This window comes from Bos indicus, chromosome 13 (assembly GCF_029378745.1).
Source record: "Bos indicus isolate NIAB-ARS_2022 breed Sahiwal x Tharparkar chromosome 13, NIAB-ARS_B.indTharparkar_mat_pri_1.0, whole genome shotgun sequence".
Classification (NCBI taxonomy): domain Eukaryota; kingdom Metazoa; phylum Chordata; class Mammalia; order Artiodactyla; family Bovidae; genus Bos; species Bos indicus.
In genome coordinates, this window is record NC_091772.1 from 54,282,664 (window position 1) to 54,302,477 (window position 19,814).

Genomic DNA, 19,814 nt, shown 5'->3' on the forward strand with positions numbered 1-19,814 from the left:
ATGGGGACACAGAGATAACAAAAGAACCCACCTCATAGGGATGCTGTGGGAGCCATGTCCACCTGTCTTAGTGGCTTGGGCCAGCATCTAGGGAGCCCGTGGACAGGGTAAGGGAGCAACCGTCACTGTTGAGGTTGGCAGTTGCCCGGGACCAGGCATTTCGAAAGGTCTGTAGGCACCAGCCAGAGTGGACAGATCGCTCCGGGTGGGGAACCTTGGAGGCCTCAGATCATTTGGCCAGAGTCGGGGCAAGGGGGCTTGGGGGGCGGAATGGAAGGTAGGAGAGGGAAATGGGGAGGGGGAAGAGAGATGGAGAGGGAAGATGGGGGAGGGGAGGGGAAATGGGATGGGGAGGGAGATGGGATGGGGAGGGGAGATGGGGAAAGGGAGGGGAGATGGGGGGAGGGGAGATGGGGAGGAGGGAGAAGAGGGAATACTGGGAAACCAGCTGGAAGGGGGCAGGAGTTGGGGGATGCGGAGCGGCAGGGGCCTCCCCTGATTGAAGCTGCTACCTTGGGACCAAGCCTGTTACTTGCAGAGCATCGTCTGTGAGGGGCGGGGACCAGGGGCCTCCGGGACCATCATTCAGTGCCCCCAAGGCCCGGGCGCCAACGCGGGAGGAGCGCGGGGGCAGCTCCAGCCCCTCCTTCTCTGCCCTCATCCTCGACCGGAACCGAAGTCTCGGTTTGGGAGCTGGATTCCCCCAACCCAGCGCTGGCCGCAGATTCCCAGGAACTGCACACGGATGGCTGCGGGGTTCGCGTTTTTGCCGAGCAGCGCGGTGTGCGCGCCGCAGACTGTGGCTCCGCCGCACAAAGCGGCCCCTCACGGCCCTCCTTCGAGAACTTGCTGCTCGGCCGGCGGCCACCTCGACCCACCTAAGGGCGGAGCCCGTGCGGGGTCTTCGAGCGTGGCACCAGGTCATCTCGGTTGCGGCCGATGTAGTTCAAGACTAGTCCAGGGGCGCCGCGGACTGCTCTGCGGGGGTCTCACCGAGACCCTCCACAGCCGCCCTTCAGCCGCTGCCCACCGCGAGTGGAATGGGGGCTGCCCTCTCGCCGGCGCAGTCCACCCGGCCGCAGGCCGTTCAGAGGCGGGGGCAGCAGACCCCGGCCCAGGCCCGACCTGGAGGCGGCAAGAAGCGGCTTCGCCTGGGGAGGGGGCGTTAGAGTTCTCCTCGTCCCAGAAAGGCCGGCTGCCGGGTAGAAGCCCTTCTGAACGCTTCCCGGTCCGCGGGGGACAGGCCGATGGGAAGGATTCTGTCCTGAGCGCCTGACTGGGGAAGACGATCTGGGACCTGTGATTTACAAACTGCACAGCTGGAGCCGGGGTGGTGAAGTTAACCACATCCGCCGGGGCGCCCCTCCTGGAGCCCGGAGAACGTGGGGCGCGTCCCTCCCTGCAGGCAGGCGGTGGAGGCGCGGGGCTAGGGACAGGGTGAGGGTTGATGTCTTGTGGTCCGCAAACCAGCCCGCGCCGGGATCCCCGAGACGCACGCAGCGATTGCCGGGCCCCCACTCGTGGCTCGGGCACGTGCCCGGCCCTGGGAGGTCAAAGGAAACTTTGCCCCCGCGCGGGTCGACCTCAGCCCCCGCGCCCTCTCTCGACTCGCGGTGCATCCCCCTCCCCCTCTCCTCCCGGTCCTCGCTCTCCCTCCTGCTCCCTCCTCCTGTCCCTCCTCCCCCTCCTCCTCGCCGGCTGGAGGCAGGCAGGTCCGGGCGGGGCAGCGCCGCGGAGCCCACAGCCCGCGATCCCGGTCCGGTAGCCGCCGCCGCTCCCTCAGGGAGGAGCGACCGAGCGAGGCTTTGCGGACGGAGCGGCCCGCGCGGCGCGGGGGGCATGAAGTTGGGTGCGCCGGGAGCTCAGAGCAGGGGCGCGGCAGAGCCGGGAGCCGCCCGCATCTAGAGCCCGCTCTGTGCGCCATGGAGCTCGGGGGCCCGGGGACGTCGCCGCTGCCGCCGCTGCTGCTGCTGCTTCTAGGGGCCGGCCTCCTGCCTGGTAAGTTTCGGGGCGCTGGAAGGACCCCCTTTCGCCCGGTTCAGGGCAGCCTCGGACCTCCGGAGCCAGAGGGAGGGAGGCTCCTGGCTGCGGTCCCAAGCCGCGGGTGCTCGCAACGGGGCAGCTGCGGAGGCTCCCCCAACCCCGCATCCCCCAGACGCAAAAGACTGTCCTGCGGGCGCGGGCGGAGCCAGGCGAAGAAAGAGTTAACCTGTTCGGCAATTCGAAGAAAAGGATTGGGGTGGGTGTGGGGGAGATGCTGTTTCAAGAGCTAGACCCAGAAGCTTCAACTTGAATGGAGAGAGGTGCGGCCCACCCCCGTTTATCCATTCTGCCCAATTTCCTTGCAGGCTGCACCATGCCTGCCCACCCCCCCACCCCTAGGGGCTGGGGAATCAGAGGGCTGGTCTCTGCCCTTGGCAGGGCCCCACCCAAACCCCTTCTGCTCCCCCAGGCTCACTAGGACTGTCGAGGTTCCAGCCCCCTGCTCCTCCCCATTCCCTGGGAAGCCACCTTGCTATTTCAGGGGTGCATGGAGGGAATTTAATCCTCTGGCCTCCCCATTGAGGAAGGAGAGATACTGTACTGTCAGAGGGACCAGGCTGGGGCTCTGGGCTGGGAGTGAAGGTCCTGCGGGTCTAGGACTGATCCCAGACGTACTTGTGAATGCCCTCATGGGTCCAGCTGTAACTCCCAGGTGAGCAGGACTGAGCTGAGAGGAGCAGGTAAGCAAGGGTCTCCTGTCCTGCCCTCAGATGCCCTCCACGATGCAGTGGTCGAAGCACAGGTGCCCCAGAGTGGCAGGGAAGCTCTCAGACCACAGATTGGCCACTGGGCTGGGCTGAATGAGGAAGCCCCTCCCCAGGTTCACTCCAGACCTGGTCATTGAGGAGAGACCATCCAGGAATGCAGCGTGCCAGTCTGGGGGTGCCAGGTCACTCATGCATCCAGGATGGTCTTCCAGGATGATCACTTGCGGTTGCTGCAGCCACAGGAAACCCTCAGGGGTGGAGCCCTCACTCCCTGTCCTTCTCTCCCTGCCTGGGCCTGCCCCGTCTTGTCCTGCGGTTACCCCCGCCTTGTGCTTTGAGACAAGGTGCTCAGGACTGTGCTAGTAGCTCTAGATAGAGCCCTTCTCTCCCGCAGTCACAGTCTGACGGGGAGTTGTCCAGTCAGCACTCATCACATCAGTGATACCTTCTCACAGTGATGGACCCAGTGCTCAGAAGGCTTCCCTTCCCTGGGGTAGAGGAGAAACTGCGAACGGAAGTATGGCAGCAGGTGCAAAGGTCCTGAGATAGGAGGGAGGAATGTGCTTTGAGGGGCTGGAAGGGAGCCCAAGTGCTGAATGAGGCCTGGCAGGAGGCCCAAGGGTGCAGCCTGGATGGCCACTGTCCCCTCCCCTGAGCCACGCACCCGCGTGTCCCCCCAGTGAGCAGCCATGCAGAGACCCGGGCTCATGCGGAGGAGCGGCTGCTGAAGAAGCTCTTCTCTGGCTATAATAAGTGGTCCCGGCCTGTGGCTAACATCTCGGATGCGGTTCTTGTCCACTTCGGCCTATCCATCGCGCAGCTTATTGATGTGGTAGGTTCTGGGGATGGGGTGGGGGTCAGCAACCCAGGGCCGACCTGTGTCAGGGAGGGATAGGCCTGGAGATGTCCCTGGGGCTGGGGGCAGCGGGCTGGATGAGCTGGGAGGGCTGCACTTGAGTCCCAGCTCTGCCTGAGTCCTGCACATACACCTAAGCAATGCGGGGGGCAAGGACTGTTCCATGCAGTGCCCTCCAAGGCCCTGCCCATTCCTCCCTCTCCATGTAGAAAAGCTTAAAGGCCCAGATTTGCAGCAGGGGATCAGGGCTGTGACTGTCAGAGACAGAGAGCAGGAGACTCATCTGTGGGGCTAGTGCAGGGTCTGGGGTAAGTCCTGGTACTGAGTTGGTCAGGGTGGGGCCGTGTGGTGCCCTGGCAGCCCCTCTTGACCTTCACCTTGCTCAGGAGGCTCCCCCAACCTGTCTGGAATGGGGCAACCTGGCGAGTCAGACAGGCTGTCAGGTGAGTTTACTTCCCTGGATGGGGACCAAGGAGGCTATTGGGAGGAGGTCAAGGTCCAGCCTCTGAGTGGCTGCAGCTCTGGAGGCGTGGGGGTGACCATTCAGGGTGGGGGCCTGTCCTATGGGTCTAACTGCGTGTTGGCTGCACATCCTGGGGCAGCAGCCAAGGGCCTTGGAGTGTGGGCTCCAGCCTGGCCTGGAGGAGTCCTCCAGGAGTTGGTTTGCTGGCTGCAAGAGGGTCTGAGGCTGGCTGGGTTTGGACTGGGGTTTCCAGTCAGCTCAGGTTCCAGGAGGAGCTGCCAGGGGCTGTAGATCTCTCCAAATATCCACCCCATGTCCCTGACAGGACCCCAACCCCAAGTGGGCTCTGTGAGCGGGGGAACCACCAGTTTCGGAGCCTGGAGATCCTGGTTTCCAGCTCGTGCCAGGTGTATTGAGTGGCCCCTGGGGCCTTGGCCTTCTCACCTGTGGAATGGGATGAGTGAGCCAGCAACATCCGAGGGGCTTTGGGAGGTGAAGGGTCGGGGCTGTGGCCACGTTCACACTGACAGAAAGAGCCATGCTTGCGCCCCATTAGCAGAGAGACCCGGTCAGTCTCCCATCCTGGCCTGTGCTCTCAGGCCTCCTGGAACCAAGCCTCAAATGCTTCTTGTAAAGTACTCCTGGCTGGGGTGCAGCCAGAAGGCAGCTCAGGATGGCGAGGGTTCCGACCCACTGCGTTCGTAAACACTATTCCCAGTATGGCTGTGGCTTCATGTTCTGGGTCAGCTGCACTGTGGCCTGGCCTCCTGCCTGAGCTCCTGGGGTTTTCTCGTCCCCCGGCCACCATGTTGCAGCATCCCCCCCACTCCCACATCGCAGCATCCTCCTCCCCTCCATCTCCCTAGTTTGCCCAGGAGAGACAGCCGGAGCACACCAGTCCCGAAACCCCAGTGTGGGACCCACCAGTGGCCCCATGGCAGCACCGGGCTGGACAGGAGCTGCTCCAGCCCTACTGTCTGCAGCCGAGTTGGCCAAGGACACTCCTGCACACGTGTGCTGATGAGACGTCCTTGCCTGTCCTGGGTGCTGGCCTTTTGTGGAAGGGGCCGCCTCCCTGCCCACTCTTTGAAGGGCTGCAGTGTTTGCTGCAGGTTTGTGCCCTGGTGTGTGTATGTTCGTGTGTGTTCACGCCTGCAGAGGAGGCTGGGAATCCCTGGGCACCTCTGGGCCCTGGACTAACGTTTCAGGTGCCTGAATGTACGAAGGGCACTTCATACGGGTGGGGTGAACGGGTAGACAGCTGCAAAGGAGGTGTGTGAGGGGTGGGCACAAGGGGAAGGAGGCCAGGCCTGGCACCTGGAAGCTTGATCTGGGGGCAGGGAATGGGGCAGAGCCGGGCCAGCTTCCCCTGGGGGAATGGAAGGATGTGGTGGTGGGGGCGGCATCACTGCAGGACTGCATTGCCAAGGTCAAGGTCGTTGGAGTGGTGTCCGGGCCCTGCTCAGGTCATGCTTATCCTCAGTGTCCTCTGGCGGCATGTCCCAGGTGGCCCTGAGGGAGATCAGGACCAAGGCAGTGCCTGGGGTGGCAGGAGATGTGGTCCCTTCCCGTGACCCAGCCGACCCAGGGCTTGTCCCCTGGACAGGAGGGGAGACTCCCCGGCCTTGCCTTTGAATAACCATCTGCCCCCAGCCCTGGTCTGGGCACTGGGTGCTTCACTTCTTGACCATCCTCGCGTTTCTTTGGGCTGAGCAGTCATCCTGACGACCTGTGTGTCCCTGGTCTAGAGCTGACAAGGGAAAAAGTTGGGCCATCATAAAGTGGGGAGAGGCTGGTTCAAGCACCGCCCCCCAGAGCCTGTGTCCAGTCCCTCTACTCTCCCCAGGGGAACAGTCCCTGTCCCTCAGGCCCTGCGGGCACCCTGCTGTCTGAGAAGTACCCTCCATCAGCAGCAAGTGTCCCACCCCAAACCTTTTGCAAGGAGCCAGCCCCCTCCAGCCCCAACCCAGCTGCCCTCTGCCTGGGCTGGGTGCTGCATGGTCCCTGCAGGTTCAGGGTCGGGTAAGAGGACCCTTACATCCATGCACAGAGGCTGGCGTTCTTCTCCAGCCTGTGCTGGTGTCTGACTGCCTGTGTCCAGTGAACAGGAGGGCTGGGAAGAGGGGAGGAGGGAGCAGGGAGTGTGTGTGTGTATGTGAGTATGTGTGAGTGTGTGTGTATGAGTGTGTGTGTATTGTGTGTGTGAGTATGTGTGTGTGGGTGTGTCAGTGTGTGTCAGTGTGTACGCATGCATATGAGTGTTGTATATGAGTGTGTGAGCGTGTGTGTATTGTGTGAGTGTGTGTGTCAGTGTGTATGTGTCAGTGTGTATGCGTGCATGTGAGTGTTGTATGTGAGTGTATGAGTGTGTGTGTGCTGTGTGTGTGTGTGAGTGTTGTGTGTATGTGTGAGTGTGTGTGTATTGTGTGTGTGTCAGTGTGTATGCGTGCATGTGAGTGTTGTATGTGAGTGTCAGTGTGTGTGTGTGTAGTGTGTGTGAGTGGTGTGTGTGTTCCAGCCCTTCTCGCCTGGCAGGGGGCTTCTCAGTGACCTGTAAAGGAGCCTGCTGGGTCTCCTGCTCCCGCCTCACCTGTTCTTGACCCTCACCTGTCTACCTCCAGGTCCTGAGGCTCTGGGCCTGGAGAGGCAGTTTGGCCAGTGAGTGGGTGGCTCAGGGGTAGTGGAGGGGGCAGGCTGGCCAGCTGGGAGGGAGTGATGCAGGTGGGCAGGACCAGCATGGGCTGCTGGGAAGAGGGCAGCTCCTCCAGCAGCTAGGAGCCCTGGGTGCTGCATACACCCTTACTTACGTAGCTGGAGAGGGCCAGGCCCAGCCACCTGTAAAGTCAGCTGGACACTGTCCACACTTTCCTTCTTAGAAGGGTCAAGGGGACTTACCCTGTGGCCCTCAGTCCCCTCTGGGCCTGCCATCCTGGGCTTGGTTGCCTCCAGGGGCGAGACACTCCCTCCCTCCTGAGGTCACCCAGGTCCCATGTTCGGCCCTGGCCCGTCCTTGTGGGTAAGGAAGCTTGGCCAGAGAGATGTGTCCTGAACCAAAGGGGATCACAACCTGCCTTCTTCTCGTTCGTGCTCTAGGATGAGAAGAACCAGATGATGACGACGAATGTGTGGGTGAAGCAGGTGAGTGGGAGAGAGCCCTCATTGCCCCCTCCCCATCCTCTCCCTACCCGTCTCTTCTGACCCCCCTCTTTCCTTTCTTCCCGCAGGAGTGGCACGACTATAAGCTGCACTGGGACCCCGCCGACTATGAGAACGTGACTTCCATCCGAATCCCCTCTGAGCTCATCTGGCGGCCAGACATCGTCCTGTACAACAAGTGAGCTGGGGCCTTAGTGGGTGGGGCCACATCCAGCCACGTCCCCGCCAGGAATCTCTGCCAAAGCCAGCGTGAGCAAGAGGCAGACAGCTCAGCCCTCGGGCCCAGGCGGAGATAGAGGGTGCTGAGGCCCATTGACAGGCAAAGAGGCAAGGAGATGGGGGTTCTGGGGGCCTGCAGGTGCCTGAGGGCTCCTTCCCTGCCCGTGCCAGCCCTGGGGCCTCAGTCTCTTGGAGGGCAAGGAAGGGATCAGGGCCCCTCCCAGTTCCCCCTCGGGCTGGAGTTGGTTCCAAAATCAGTCCCTGTCTGGGGAGGCTGGGCCCCTGCACATTGGTCACCCAGTCCTGGAGCAGAGGGCAGGGTAGGGGAGTGGAGAGGGAGCCCCCAGAACAGCATGCCTGTCCCCGCCCTCCCCTGCCCCTCCATCTGTGCTCCCGGCACAGACATCACCGAAAGTCCCCAAACCCCAGCTCATCACACTCCGCAAACAAAGCCTCTGTCAGGGCTGTGTCCCAGCTGTGGGAGCTGAGCTGAAATCTCATCTCTGGAGAGTGTTTCTGTGCTGGGGGGCCAGGGGGCTATGGGCACTGCCATGGCAGACATGGGCTCCAGAGGGCTGGCCTCCTTGAACTTGTCCTTTCCTGGGACCTTGGCTGGGTCCTTGACCTCGGGGCAGCCTGACAGCCTACCGTGTCCCTGGTCTCTGCTGTGTCATTGCCAAGCCAGCTCACCCAGAGCTGAATCCATGCTGGAAGACCCAGGCTCTGGGTGGCTGCGGCCCCACAGCACTGATGAACACAGCCAATGGCAGCACTTGGTCCCCCTGCCCACAGCCCCCTGCCCTCCCACCCAGACCCCGGTGCTTCTGCACAAAAGCCTTCCTGGGCCCCGGGCTTAGGCCTGACCTACAAATGCTATTTGATTAAGAATGACTGGGCTCCACTTGCAGCTTAATTGATTCCAGTAATGGCAGCAGGGAGAGCGGCCGCACGTGGAGGAGAGGGTTTTAGGGATGCATTAAGGGGGGTCGCTTGGAGAGTGGGAGGCGGGGCAGACTCTCTGTTTTCCCTCTGCAAGCTGCCCGGTCAGACCCTGAGCCCTGGAATCCTCCAGGCCCCCTAAGACCCCCCGGAGTCCCCACTCAGCTCCCCCAGCCCCTAGGGGACCCAACACTGAATCTGCCTGAACCTCTCTGACCCAGAACACAGGGACCAGGGTCAGGACTCTGGGACCCAGGGGAGCATCGTGCTCTGTGACTGCTCAACCGAGACCAATAAGCAGGTCTGGGAGGCATACAGCCCCCAGGATGGCAGCCCAGCCCCTTCCCTCTCTAGACTCCCTACCGAGACCCAGAGGTAGCAGGTTGGACCCCTAGCTTCCCTTGCGGATGGAGGCTGGCACCAAGGCCCTCTTTGGAGGGGGTTGGGCGTGGGCAGGGATGGAGCCCAGGGCTGGTGGTGATGTTGGCCAGATGGCCACTGGGGAGGCCTATTTCCAGGAATCAGGCCCATGTGCACTTGCGTGTGGCCCAGTGGTCAGCGCGGGCTGCTAGGCAAGGGGAAGGGTTGAGGGTGGCTTTTCTGAGAGCTTTGGGGGTACCCCTTCGAGGCTGGAGGGAGTGCACGTGAGGCCGTGCTGTCCACAGGGGCTTCCCTCCACTGGCCTGCCAGGCAGAGGGCCTCATGTGGATGGCGTCTTTGGCCTAGAGCAGGAATCTGACGGGCAGGGTTGACCTCTTCCCCACAAGCTGTCCCAATGACCACTCCCCCTGGGCTTGCTGGGCCAGCTTCTGGGGGGTGCTTTGTCCCCTGGCATGCAAAGCCCACTGTGGGGGAGGGGTAGGACTTCCTAGAGCGGTGATGGGGGCGGAGTGGGGTGGCAGGGAGGTGGGGGTGGTGACAACTTCCCTTGGGAAAGCTCCTTCTTCCTGGGGTTGCCCTGGGTGGCTGGGTCCCAGAGTCCCACATGCAGAGTAAGGGACCAGCCCGGGGTGGAAGTGCCCTTAGCACAGGAGCGTGAAGACATGGGCTCAGAGACTAGTGTCTGTGGGGCTGTCCCCGGTGGGAGGAGGGGAGGTCTCCTGTCAGCATTTCAGAGTCGAAGCCCAGGACAGTTGCTCCCTCACCTGCCTGTGGGTGCCCCGTGTGGTCAGTGTGGGCAGCTCAGGCCTTGCAGGGAAACAGGCTGAGAGAGGGCCCTCCTGACCCAGGCAATAACAGCTTGGGACTCAGACTAGGGACTGGGCACTTCCAGCAGCAGAGGAGAGAGTGGCTGACCCTGGGGGCAGGCAGTGTTCTCAGCAGACTGTGGGCAGGTGTCCCCAGGTCCCCCATGGCGTCAATATGCCCCTCTCCTCACCATGGGCATCTTAGATGGCTGTCCCTGGGAGACCCAGGCCTGGGCCAGGACAGCAGCCCCTAGCTCTGTTGCCTGCCAGGTCTGTGGACAGGGAGCCCTGAGGCCAAGGAACTGGCAGGAGGGCTGAGGGCCTGGGATGTGATGGCTGGAGTCCACATCCCCCTCTGGGAGGCCCAGTCTTTGCCTTGTTGGGCCCCAGAGTCTTCACCTGTGCAAGAAGGGGGTTCTCGCCTCTAGGTTTGGGGGGATCTGTGGGGGAGAAAATGCTGGCCTGGAGCAGGAGAAGGTGGTGAGACAGGTCAGATTTCCGTCTAGCTCCGGGGTGACCACAGGGAACGAGGCACTCTGTGTGCTGCCCTGGGGCCACTAGTGCATCAGGGGCTCCAGATGTGGCATGGATGGCCCTTCTAGCCCCCAAATATTCGTGGTCATCACCATGGTCAGGCTTGGATGTCAAGTGTGGTGTGGGCTGCTGAGACAGTCTCCACGGCATGTGACCCCCAAGGGCAGGGGAAACAGCAAGGTGGGCAGGGGAGCAATGAGCTGGACATGGGCACCATGAGCAATGAGCCCAGAGCTGTCTGGTCCCGGGCGAGGCCTCACTGTGAAGTGAGGGTGGGTGTAGTGGGCAGAGGCATGAGAGCTCTGGACCTCAGGTGTCGGGTGCCTCACCCACCACCTCTCTCTCCTGCCCAGTGCGGACGGGGACTTTGCCGTCACCCACCTGACCAAGGCCCACCTCTTCCACGACGGCCGGGTGCAATGGACGCCCCCAGCCATCTACAAGAGCTCCTGCAGCATCGACGTCACCTTCTTCCCCTTCGACCAGCAGAACTGCACCATGAAGTTCGGGTCCTGGACCTACGACAAGGCCAAGATTGACCTGGTGAGCATGCACAGCCGCGTGGACCAGCTGGACTTCTGGGACAGCGGTGAGTGGGTCATCGTGGACGCCGTGGGCACCTACAACACACGCAAGTACGAGTGCTGTGCGGAGGTCTACTCGGACATCACCTACGCCTTCATCATCCGGCGCCTGCCGCTGTTCTACACCATCAACCTCATCATCCCTTGCCTGCTCATCTCCTGCCTCACCGTGCTTGTCTTCTACCTGCCCTCCGAGTGCGGCGAGAAGATCACCCTCTGCATCTCCGTGTTGCTGTCACTCACCGTCTTCCTGCTGCTCATCACCGAGATCATCCCATCCACCTCGCTGGTCATCCCGCTCATCGGCGAATACCTGCTCTTCACCATGATCTTCGTCACGCTCTCCATCATCATCACCGTCTTCGTGCTCAACGTGCACCACCGCTCCCCGCGCACACACACCATGCCCGCCTGGGTCCGCCGCGTCTTCCTGGACATCGTGCCGCGCCTGCTCTTCATGAAGCGGCCGTCTGTGGTCAAGGACCACTGCCGGCGGCTCATCGAGTCCATGCACAAGGCGGCCAGCACTCCGCACTTCTGGCCGGAGCCCCAGGGGGAGCCCGCCCGGTCTCCGTCCCTGACCTGTGGGGTGGACCAGCCCATCAAGCCCCAGCCAGCCCGTACAACACCCTCTGACCAGGTGCCGACTCTGCAGCCTTCAGAGACCGAGAAGGCCAGCCCCTGCCTATCTCCTGGGCCCTGCCGTCCACTCACTGGCACCCAGGCCCCAGGGCTCACCAAAAGCCGGTCCCTAAGTGTCCAGCACGTGTCCAGCCCCAGCAAAGCGGTGGGGGACGGTGTGCGGTGCCGGTCCCGGAGCATTCAGTACTGCGGGCCGCGAGAGGAGGCCGCCTCACCGGCCGCCCACCTGGCGGATAGCTCTCCCTCCTCTCCGACCAAGGCCCCCTCAGCCGAGCTCCCGCCCCCAGACCAGGCTGCCTCCTGCAAATGCCAGTGCAGGAAGGAGCCGGGGGCCCCAAATGCCACGCTCAAGACCTCCAGCACCAGAGCACCACCCCTGCCCCTGTCGCCAGCCCTGGCACGGGCGGTGGAAGGCGTCCAGTACATCGCAGACCACCTGAAGGCAGAAGACACAGACTTCTCGGTAAGTCTCCACCACAGCCACCTGGAGGGGGGGGACCCGCTGCCCTGTCCATGTCATGGGGCCCCACCACCCCATCCACTTTGAAGGAGGAGGTGACTGGTGAAAGAGAAACCAGGACCCCAACCCGGCTGTTCCCTGTGCCCCAAGCCTCCATCAGCTTGGGGGCAGGAGGTACCCCCAGTTGTGGCCCTGTTGGAGCAGAGTGGACCTCTTGTGTCTCCTTTGGGCTTCAGGGCACAAGGAGCCTGCCTGCAGGTGGGGTGTTAGGCAGCCCCCAGCGCCATCTGCACCTGGTGAGCACCTCCCTCGACCTCAAGTGCCCCCCACCCTGCTGTGGGCCCCCCGGGGAGGGTCTGCAGTGAGAGGTGCTGAGAGGAGATGGGATGAGATTGAGTGGCCTCTGTGGCCTAGCACGGGGAGAGGAGAAATCAGGCCTGGCACACAGGACCCTCTGGCCAGCACCCTCATGCTTGGCCAGAGAGAGGGCGCCTGAGGTCTGGATGAGCAGGGCAGGTGCTCAGACACGGGTCATAATCAGGGCCCTGTGGAATTGGGGACTGCAAGGGTGAGCCCAGGCTGAGGGCCAAGCCCCAGTTCAGATCCTGGGTGGGGTGGGGCAGGGGAGCACATAGGCGGGTGGGGGAGGGCACCGCTCAGTCTGCTTGGTCATTACTGGCTGCTCAACCTGGGCTGTGACCTTGCCCCACATCAGCTTCCTCCTGCAGGAACGAAGGCCTGTGGGCAGGCAAGACACTGCAGTTCCCTCCCCGACCTCTTCATCCCTCTGCCTCCTCGGGAACAGCCCGTGATCGTTTCCCAGACACACATGATCCCTGGGGACTGTCTGTCCTGTGGCTGGGCCACCCCACCTAAAAGCGAGTCAGTCTCCTAGCTGCCCTCTGAATCCCAAGGGGTTGTGAAGTCATCCGAGGGTTTCTGGAAGGTTCCACCGGGAGACGCTGGCTCTGGGCCCGTTGTGTTCCCCAGTTCTTGAGGAGCTCTGACGTGTGGGTCTGAGGGGCTGCTGAGAAGAGATCGATGCCTTTGAAGTGTCACCAGGATCTCGGAGGCGCCCAGTGGTTCTTAGTGCAGGGCCAGCCCCTTGTCCCCAGACCCCTCCATCCGCATCACAGGCCCAGCTGTCACAACCTGGTTCTGGTTCCGGCATTGTGCCCAGGTTCTGGGAAGCAAAGCAACTTCAGAGGAACCGACCTGGGATGGGGGCTGGGCGGCTTTGTGAGCAGCGTTTCAACCTCTGAGGGGGCGGCTGGAAAGACTGCTCCTGCTCGGATGCGGCAGCACCACTGGCTGCTTCATAGAACAGAGGGTCCTGTCGCTCCCTGGCTTACAAGTGACCCCATTTGCTCTGGTTACCCGAGAATAAACTCGGCCCTTTCAGCTTTGGCTTAAAACTGTCACGATGCAGCTGATTACTTTAAACATCAGAGCAGAAAACCACAGTGAAAAGTTCTCTTTCTCTCAAGGCCCCCAAAATGGTAGGCTGAGCCTGCCCTTGGCCAGGCCTGTGGGCCCTGCTAGGGTCCAGCGGGCCTGAGCCCAGGTGCCCCTCCTTTCTGGTCACTCAAGTGCTGACAACCACCCACCCAGGACCCGCCTGTGGCCTCCCTAAGGCTTTGTCTGGGGGCACCCCAGGTGGGGTTGGGACCCATTCCCCCAGCGTGGACATGTAACATGACCTGTCCTGCCTCTGGGCCTCTGTGTACCCCCCTGCAGCCCAGATGGTCAGCCACCTTCCTTGTCGGGTCCAGGGAGTGGCCGCAGGTGGTGGGCTCAGTACGTTCCCCACCTCGAGCCTGGGGTCCCCTCCCTTGTCCCCGGGGAGCCCTCCACCCAGCAGCTGCACGCTCAGAGCCTGCTGGCAGCACAGGGCTGTGCCTGTATTCACGTCTGATCCTCACCCTCAGGGGCTTTGGGGACAGACCTGAGCGTCCCACTGACCATGAGGGGCTCAGGCCACCTGAGCAGCCAGCCGTGAGCCCTGCCCTGGGCAGAGGCAGGAGTGAAGGACAGCCAGCTGTGAGCACTGCCCTGGGCTTCTTGCTGGAGGTCAGCTCCCCCCCCAACCACTATCCAGGATGCTCTGGCCCTTGCCTTGCACTGTGAGGGGCTGTGGGTGCCTCTGACTCCAGCCTCACTGCCTCCATCTGTAAATGCGGGGGCTGGTTGGTCCCCATGGTGCCACCAACTATCAAAAACCCAGAGCACACTTCACCGTGTCATAGCCTGGACCCTAGACTTCCTTCAGAGGCGTCCCCACCACTACCTCCTGGGAGCTCAGGCACCTGCCCGGCTGGTGGAATTGGTAGGGCCACCATGCTGGACCCCATTTCCCTCAGTGGCTTTGCTGCCACCCCCATAGACAGCGTTGGCACCTGCAGCCCAGAGTTTCTGAGCCCAGACTTCAGACAAAGCCCTTTCGCTGCATCCCCTCCACACCCCTTACCCAGCACAGCTATGCCTGCAACCTTGGTGACCCTGGTGGCACCAGGATAGGAATAGGAACAGAGGTTCTAGAAGTTTCTTGCTGTGGCGAGGCCTGAGGGAGGCAGCTGGGAGTGACCGTGTGTGTCTGTCTGCAGGTGAAAGAGGACTGGAAGTACGTGGCCATGGTCATTGACCGCATCTTTCTCTGGGTGTTCATCATCGTCTGCCTGCTGGGGACTGCTGGCCTCTTCCTGCCACCCTGGCTGGCCGGCATGATCTAGGGGCCCGGACTCGGGACTCCCTGAACTCGATGGGGTCATGCCACTTACCAGATTGCCCCCCATCCTCTGTCTGCTATGAGACGGCCTTGGAAGGAGCTGCTGACCCCTAGGGACCCTGGGGGACTGGTGAATGCCCGTTTGTCTGCAGGGCGGTGTCACTGCCTGTCTTATTAAAGTTTAACCAGAGCATGGCGACACGATGGCTTCCCACAAGGACGTGCAGCTGATGGCTCTCAGCAAACGTCCCAGCATATCCCCAGGCCATGCCACTTAGCCACCCTCAGCCCCTCTTAGCCCCCAGAGCCCTTGACCCCTGTGGGATCCCTGAGACCCAGGCACAGATCCTGGCCTGGGGCACCCCTGGGTCCTCAGGCTTGCTCTCTCTGACCCCAGAGGTGAGTCAGCAAACACATGACCCTCACCTTCCAGGGCAGGGTCCAAGCAGGGGGTATCTGAGTGGTTGGGAGGGGTCCCAAGCCGGGGAGTGGGGGTTCTGAGCAGGGGCTGGGTTTGGTCTCTTCTGGGCACATTAGTCAAAGCCCAGATTTTGCACCCTAGGAGCCTTGGGGTTGGAGTGGTTAGACATGGTCCCTGTGGAGGAGAATCAGGTGCAGGTACCCTTCGGGTGAGGGACCCTCAGCCCTAGGCAGCCCAGATGTCTCCCCGGCAGGGGTGCTTGGGTCTTGGGCAGACACTTTGCTGGCCTGGTGATGCCCCCAGGTCTCCCATGGACTTGAGACTTTGTGAGGGACCCAGATCTGGGCTCCTCACCCAACACTTCCCTTGATTTCCCCTCTGCTCACAGTCAGGGGACGCCTCTGGGGCATAGTGACAGGTAAGACCTCCCTGACATGGCAGCTGTGGTGACTTCGGAGGCCCTGAGGACCGCTTGTCTGGCTAGCTCTGGGGCCCTCTGGAGTGTGGTGCCTTGCAGGGGAGGGGCTGAGAAGCGGGGGTGGAGGGGACCCTCCACAGCCCAAAAGCCTCTGCCTCATACCATGTGGAGGTTGCCCTGCCCGAGGTGGCCAGGGGAGGTTGGAGGGCAATGGCCCCAGGGGCCTAGTGTCCCCTCCTCATGAAGGCTGAGCACCAGGGACCACCACAGTGTCCCCTGAGACCCCGGGGAAACACTGGCCTTGTGGTAATGTGGGGTGGGCTGCCCCTGCTCTGCGGATTCTTGCAAGCCCTTAGGCTCCAGATGCCAGGTGGGGTCTGGACAATGTGGCCCCTCCCCCAGGAGCCACATCTGGGTGGAGGGAGCCTCGCCAGGCCCAAGGAATCCCTTCTCCAGTGATGGTCAAGCTATGCCTCTCCAGAACCTGTGTGTCAGGGGTGTAGCTGGCAGGTTGGAGCCCTGGGTCTCCCCCGAGGCTGTGCCTGGGTCACGAGGAACTTGGGAGAATTGAATGAATAATTTAGTGAAGTTCAAAGACATTTCTGCAGAGGTTCCGCTGGAGGGCACTGCCCAGGTGGAGGAGACTGGAATTCACAGCCTCCACCGGGCCGCCGGTGAACTGCAGACCAGCTCCCTGGACATTCAGGACACCATCTGACTGGCACCTGCCCCCTGGAGGCTACTGGGGCACCAATCTTCTCAGGATGCTAGGGGAGAGCCCAGACTGGCAGCTCACCAGGACACAGGACGGGCCCCAAGGTCGCAGCCCGGACGCAGATTTCAGATGTCATCACCCCAATCCTCCTTACGTAAGTGGATCCGGCGCCAGATGTGGGGAAGCAGTGGGGGCCTTGGGGCCCATGTGCAGATGCTCTTTCCTGGGCTGGGAGAGACCAGGAGCCCCAGGAAGGACAACAGCCCCCACCTTCTGGTTTCTGTGTTTTCCTTTCTTTGAGACTCAAAAACAAGTCAGAAAATCCACATGCAGAGTAGATCACCCACATTCCCACCAAATTAACCACGACCACTATTTTGGGCTACTTGCCTCCAGGGTTTTTTGTTTTTTGTTTTGATTGACATAAAATTTACCTACGACAAAAATGCCTGGTCCTAAGCCCTCAGATCAGTGAGTTTTAACTAGATTTGACCTCAGACCCCTCCAGCCCCTCCAGCCCCTCCAGCCCCTCCAGCCTATGCCTGGTTTCCTCCCCGGAAAGGGGCTTCCCCCACCGTGACCCTGGTCTGAGCGGAGCCCCCAGTTCACGGCCTTTCTGCTCTTCCACTGGGTGTGGAGCGGTCGGCGCCCACCGTGACCGTGTCCCCATCCGTAAGCAGTTTGTTGTGCTGAGTCACGTTCTTCTGTCCCAATAAACTAAAACGTGTCTGTGTCTCCATCACCTCCACCGGCCTGCGGGCAGGTCTCTCTGGGCGTCCGTTTCCTGTTAGTGTTGACTGTGTCTCATTTTCTGTGTCTTGTGATAACTTGACACCTGGGTGCCTCCCAGACCCGCCTGGGAGGGTTGTTTCAGCACCGTTTCTTGAAGAACTGACCATCCCACAGTAAAATGCCTAAAAAGTTTCCTTGTATATTTTCCCTGCTCTTTAATGGGTTTTGGTCTGGGGTGAGCTACTCCATCAGGGCTAGAAGCAGGAAGCTGTATCTTGCCTTTTAATGCAATCTTTTGAAGAGCTAACCCCTCCCCCCCCTTATTGTAATTTCTGCTCCACCCGTATCTGGTTAGGCCGTCTAGTTGGCTAATCTTGAAGGTCATACGTTCAGTCTTTTCCCTCCTGGTGGCTGCCCCTAATAGAACAGTGTTTGTAGTCTTCGAGCTCTTCCCAGGTGGTGCTAGTGGTAAAGAACCCACCTACCAATGCAATGTAAGAAAAGTGGATCTGATCCCTGGGCTGGGAAGACCCTTTGGAGGAGGGCACAGCAACCTACTCCAGTATTCTCGCCTGGAGAATCCCATGGACAGAGGAGACTGGTGGGCTACAGTCCATGGGGTCACAAAGAGTTGGACATGACTGAAGCGACTTAGCACGGATGCACGCACGTATGTATTCTTTAAGAGCTTGATAAGTTGGTATGAAAACTGTCTCCATCAGGCCTCCCACCTCCAGACAAAGCAAGCACCTCGCTGCCCCGTGGGGATTCTGGAGCAACCTGGAATCTAGTTCTAGGTCACTGTGGACACGAGGGTCTGGGGAGGGCTTGATGGTTCCGTGAACGGCAAACATCACTAGGTTTTACTCACCCAGGTGTGTGTGCATGTTAAGTCACATGCATGCTAAGCTGCTTTAGTCGTGTTGACTCTTTGCAACCTTATGGACTGTAGCTCGCCAGGCTCCTCTGTCCATGGGATTCTCCAGGCAAGAATACTGGAGTGGGTTGCCGTCCCCTCCTCCAGGGGGAATCTTCCTGACCCAGGGATTGAACCCGTGTCTCTTAGATCTCCTGCATTGGTATGCAGATTCTTTACCACTAATGCCACCTGGGAAGCCCACTCACCAGGGATTTCTGGTGTAGTGAATCTAAGTGCTGATGATTTTCCCTTTCTGCTGAAGCTGCCCCCAGCCGGGTTCAAAGGGATCCTGTGTGATGTGTGACCTGCCTTCTTAGGCTTGGGTCTCAGGATGTATTTTCATCCTATTCGTTTCAGTAATAGTTCTGCCAGGTTTAAGGGTCAAGCCTTTCCCTTCAACACTCTGAGGCCATTTTCTCCCGTGTTCTGATGTCAAGTGGCTCTTGTCCTCTTGTAGAAAAGGGTTTAAAGACTTTCCCCACCATCTCTGTGTTTTTGCATCAGTGAATCTAAAGGCGTGTTTTAAAATCTGGTCCCATTTGGCCCTTTGAACCCTTCAGTCTGGGATTTTAAGTCTTTTTCTAATTCTCAAATCGTTTTTTGTTTTTTTTTTTTAATTCTCAAATCTTTAAAAAGCACCTATTTCAACATTCCGACCCCTCATAGACTCACTGCTTCCTCTGGGAGCCCCTCGTGTGGAGGCAACACTTGCTTTTGCTATTTTATCCTTTCCTGAGCCTCCTGGGTAGCCTCTCTAGTGATCTCTCAGCCTGTCTGTGGTCAGGCTGTAATTACCAAGCCTGCCTCACTGACTTTATTTCTCCTTTTATGTTTTCATGCTGTATTTCCTCAAGCCTGTTAATTTTGGCTCTGTGTTATTACTACCCATCCTTCCAACTCTTTGAAGATACTGTGATTTTAAATTAAAGGACTAAACGGGGACTCATATTCCCCTTCTCCCGAGTCGTGCTTGGCTCACATGTCATTTTTCCCCGGGTTACCTGGGCTCCCAAACCTGGAAATAGTGCTGCGAGTGTGGATGTGTGAGAGTGAGTGTATGCACACACAGGGAGGTGCAAGAGTGTGTGTGCAGAGGGGAGATTTGGGAGGGACTTTCACTGTCCTGTGAGGCTTCATGTCAGCCCTTGGTCAGGTCAAACAGTGAAGGGCCAGGGCCTGGCTGGTCTCTCTCCAGCCCCCTGAACCCAGCAAAAGGTGATGCTGGTGGCCACCCACACTCTCATCTACAGGCCGTTCACATAGACAGCAGGTCACGACAGCCTGTGCTTGAACCCCAGGGGCTTCCAGACACTCCAAGGACAAAACTCAGACCCCTCCCTGCAGCACCCCTGCTACAGGGGGTTGACCTGTACAGGTCAGGGGTTGACCCCTGGCCCAGCCCGTCCTCAGTTCGCTCTCTCCTGCCATTTCTGGGCTGGGCCTGGCCAGGCCCAGACCCAGCCTGCCCAGGTGGGTCCCTGCCCAGAACGTTCCACGGTCTCCCCCTTCCAGCCTGTCCTGCTTCTGCCCCCGTGTCACCTTGGAGCCCTCACTGGCCCCACCCCAAACTCTTCCTAGTGTTCAGAGAGCTACTGAATGGGCCACAGCAGGTGCCTCCCCAGGGCCCATGGCTGGCGGGTATCCCTGGCAGAGGGGGAGCCAAGGGATGTCTGAACAGGCTGTGGTGCCCAGGTTGGTCGAGGGGAGACTCACTGGGCATTGGCAAGGTAAGGGGCCAGTAGGTCGGGGTTCCATGAAGATGTTACTAGAGAGGCCACTACGAGGGAGGTAGGGAGCCCCTGGCTGGGCCCAGGATGGTCACCTCAGCATCTGGGGGTGGGCTGGACAGGTTCTCCAAACCTACCCCACCCTGCTGATTCACAGTGTGCCCAAGGCTGAGAGCCCTGAGTGGGGTCTGATCCCTGGAGGGGTGGGGCTGTGGGTACCAGGGCCTGGAGGCTTCAGTGGCCTCACAGGAAGAAGGCAGTGAGGGAGACCATGGTGGAGGGATCCTCACGACCAAGGACGAATGGCAGCTTGTCTCTGAGAAGCGGGTCAGGGAGGGAAGGTGGGACTCCACTCAGTGGGGGATGG

At 60.6% G+C, this 19,814-nt stretch overlaps 1 protein-coding gene and 1 long non-coding RNA gene across 2 annotated transcripts; one reads left to right on the forward strand and one right to left on the reverse strand.

Moving 5' to 3' along the window:
* Positions 1–740: 740 nt before the first annotated feature.
* On the forward strand, positions 741–18,683 carry CHRNA4 (cholinergic receptor nicotinic alpha 4 subunit). Its single transcript, XM_019972813.2, has 6 exons — positions 741–1,998; positions 3,431–3,582; positions 7,163–7,207; positions 7,294–7,403; positions 10,458–11,793; positions 14,394–18,683. Exons 1-6 carry the CDS (start codon positions 1,923–1,925, stop codon positions 14,517–14,519), a joined length of 1,845 nt encoding a protein of 614 aa, XP_019828372.2. The 5' UTR covers positions 741–1,922; the 3' UTR covers positions 14,520–18,683.
* Positions 3,560–11,152, reverse strand: LOC139186530 (uncharacterized). The gene is made up of 3 exons (XR_011570113.1): positions 10,486–11,152; positions 6,965–7,158; positions 3,560–5,813 (listed from the first exon to the last, which is right to left on the reverse strand). It is a non-coding gene; the product is annotated as an uncharacterized lncRNA (long non-coding RNA).
* Positions 18,684–19,814: the final 1,131 nt, after the last annotated feature.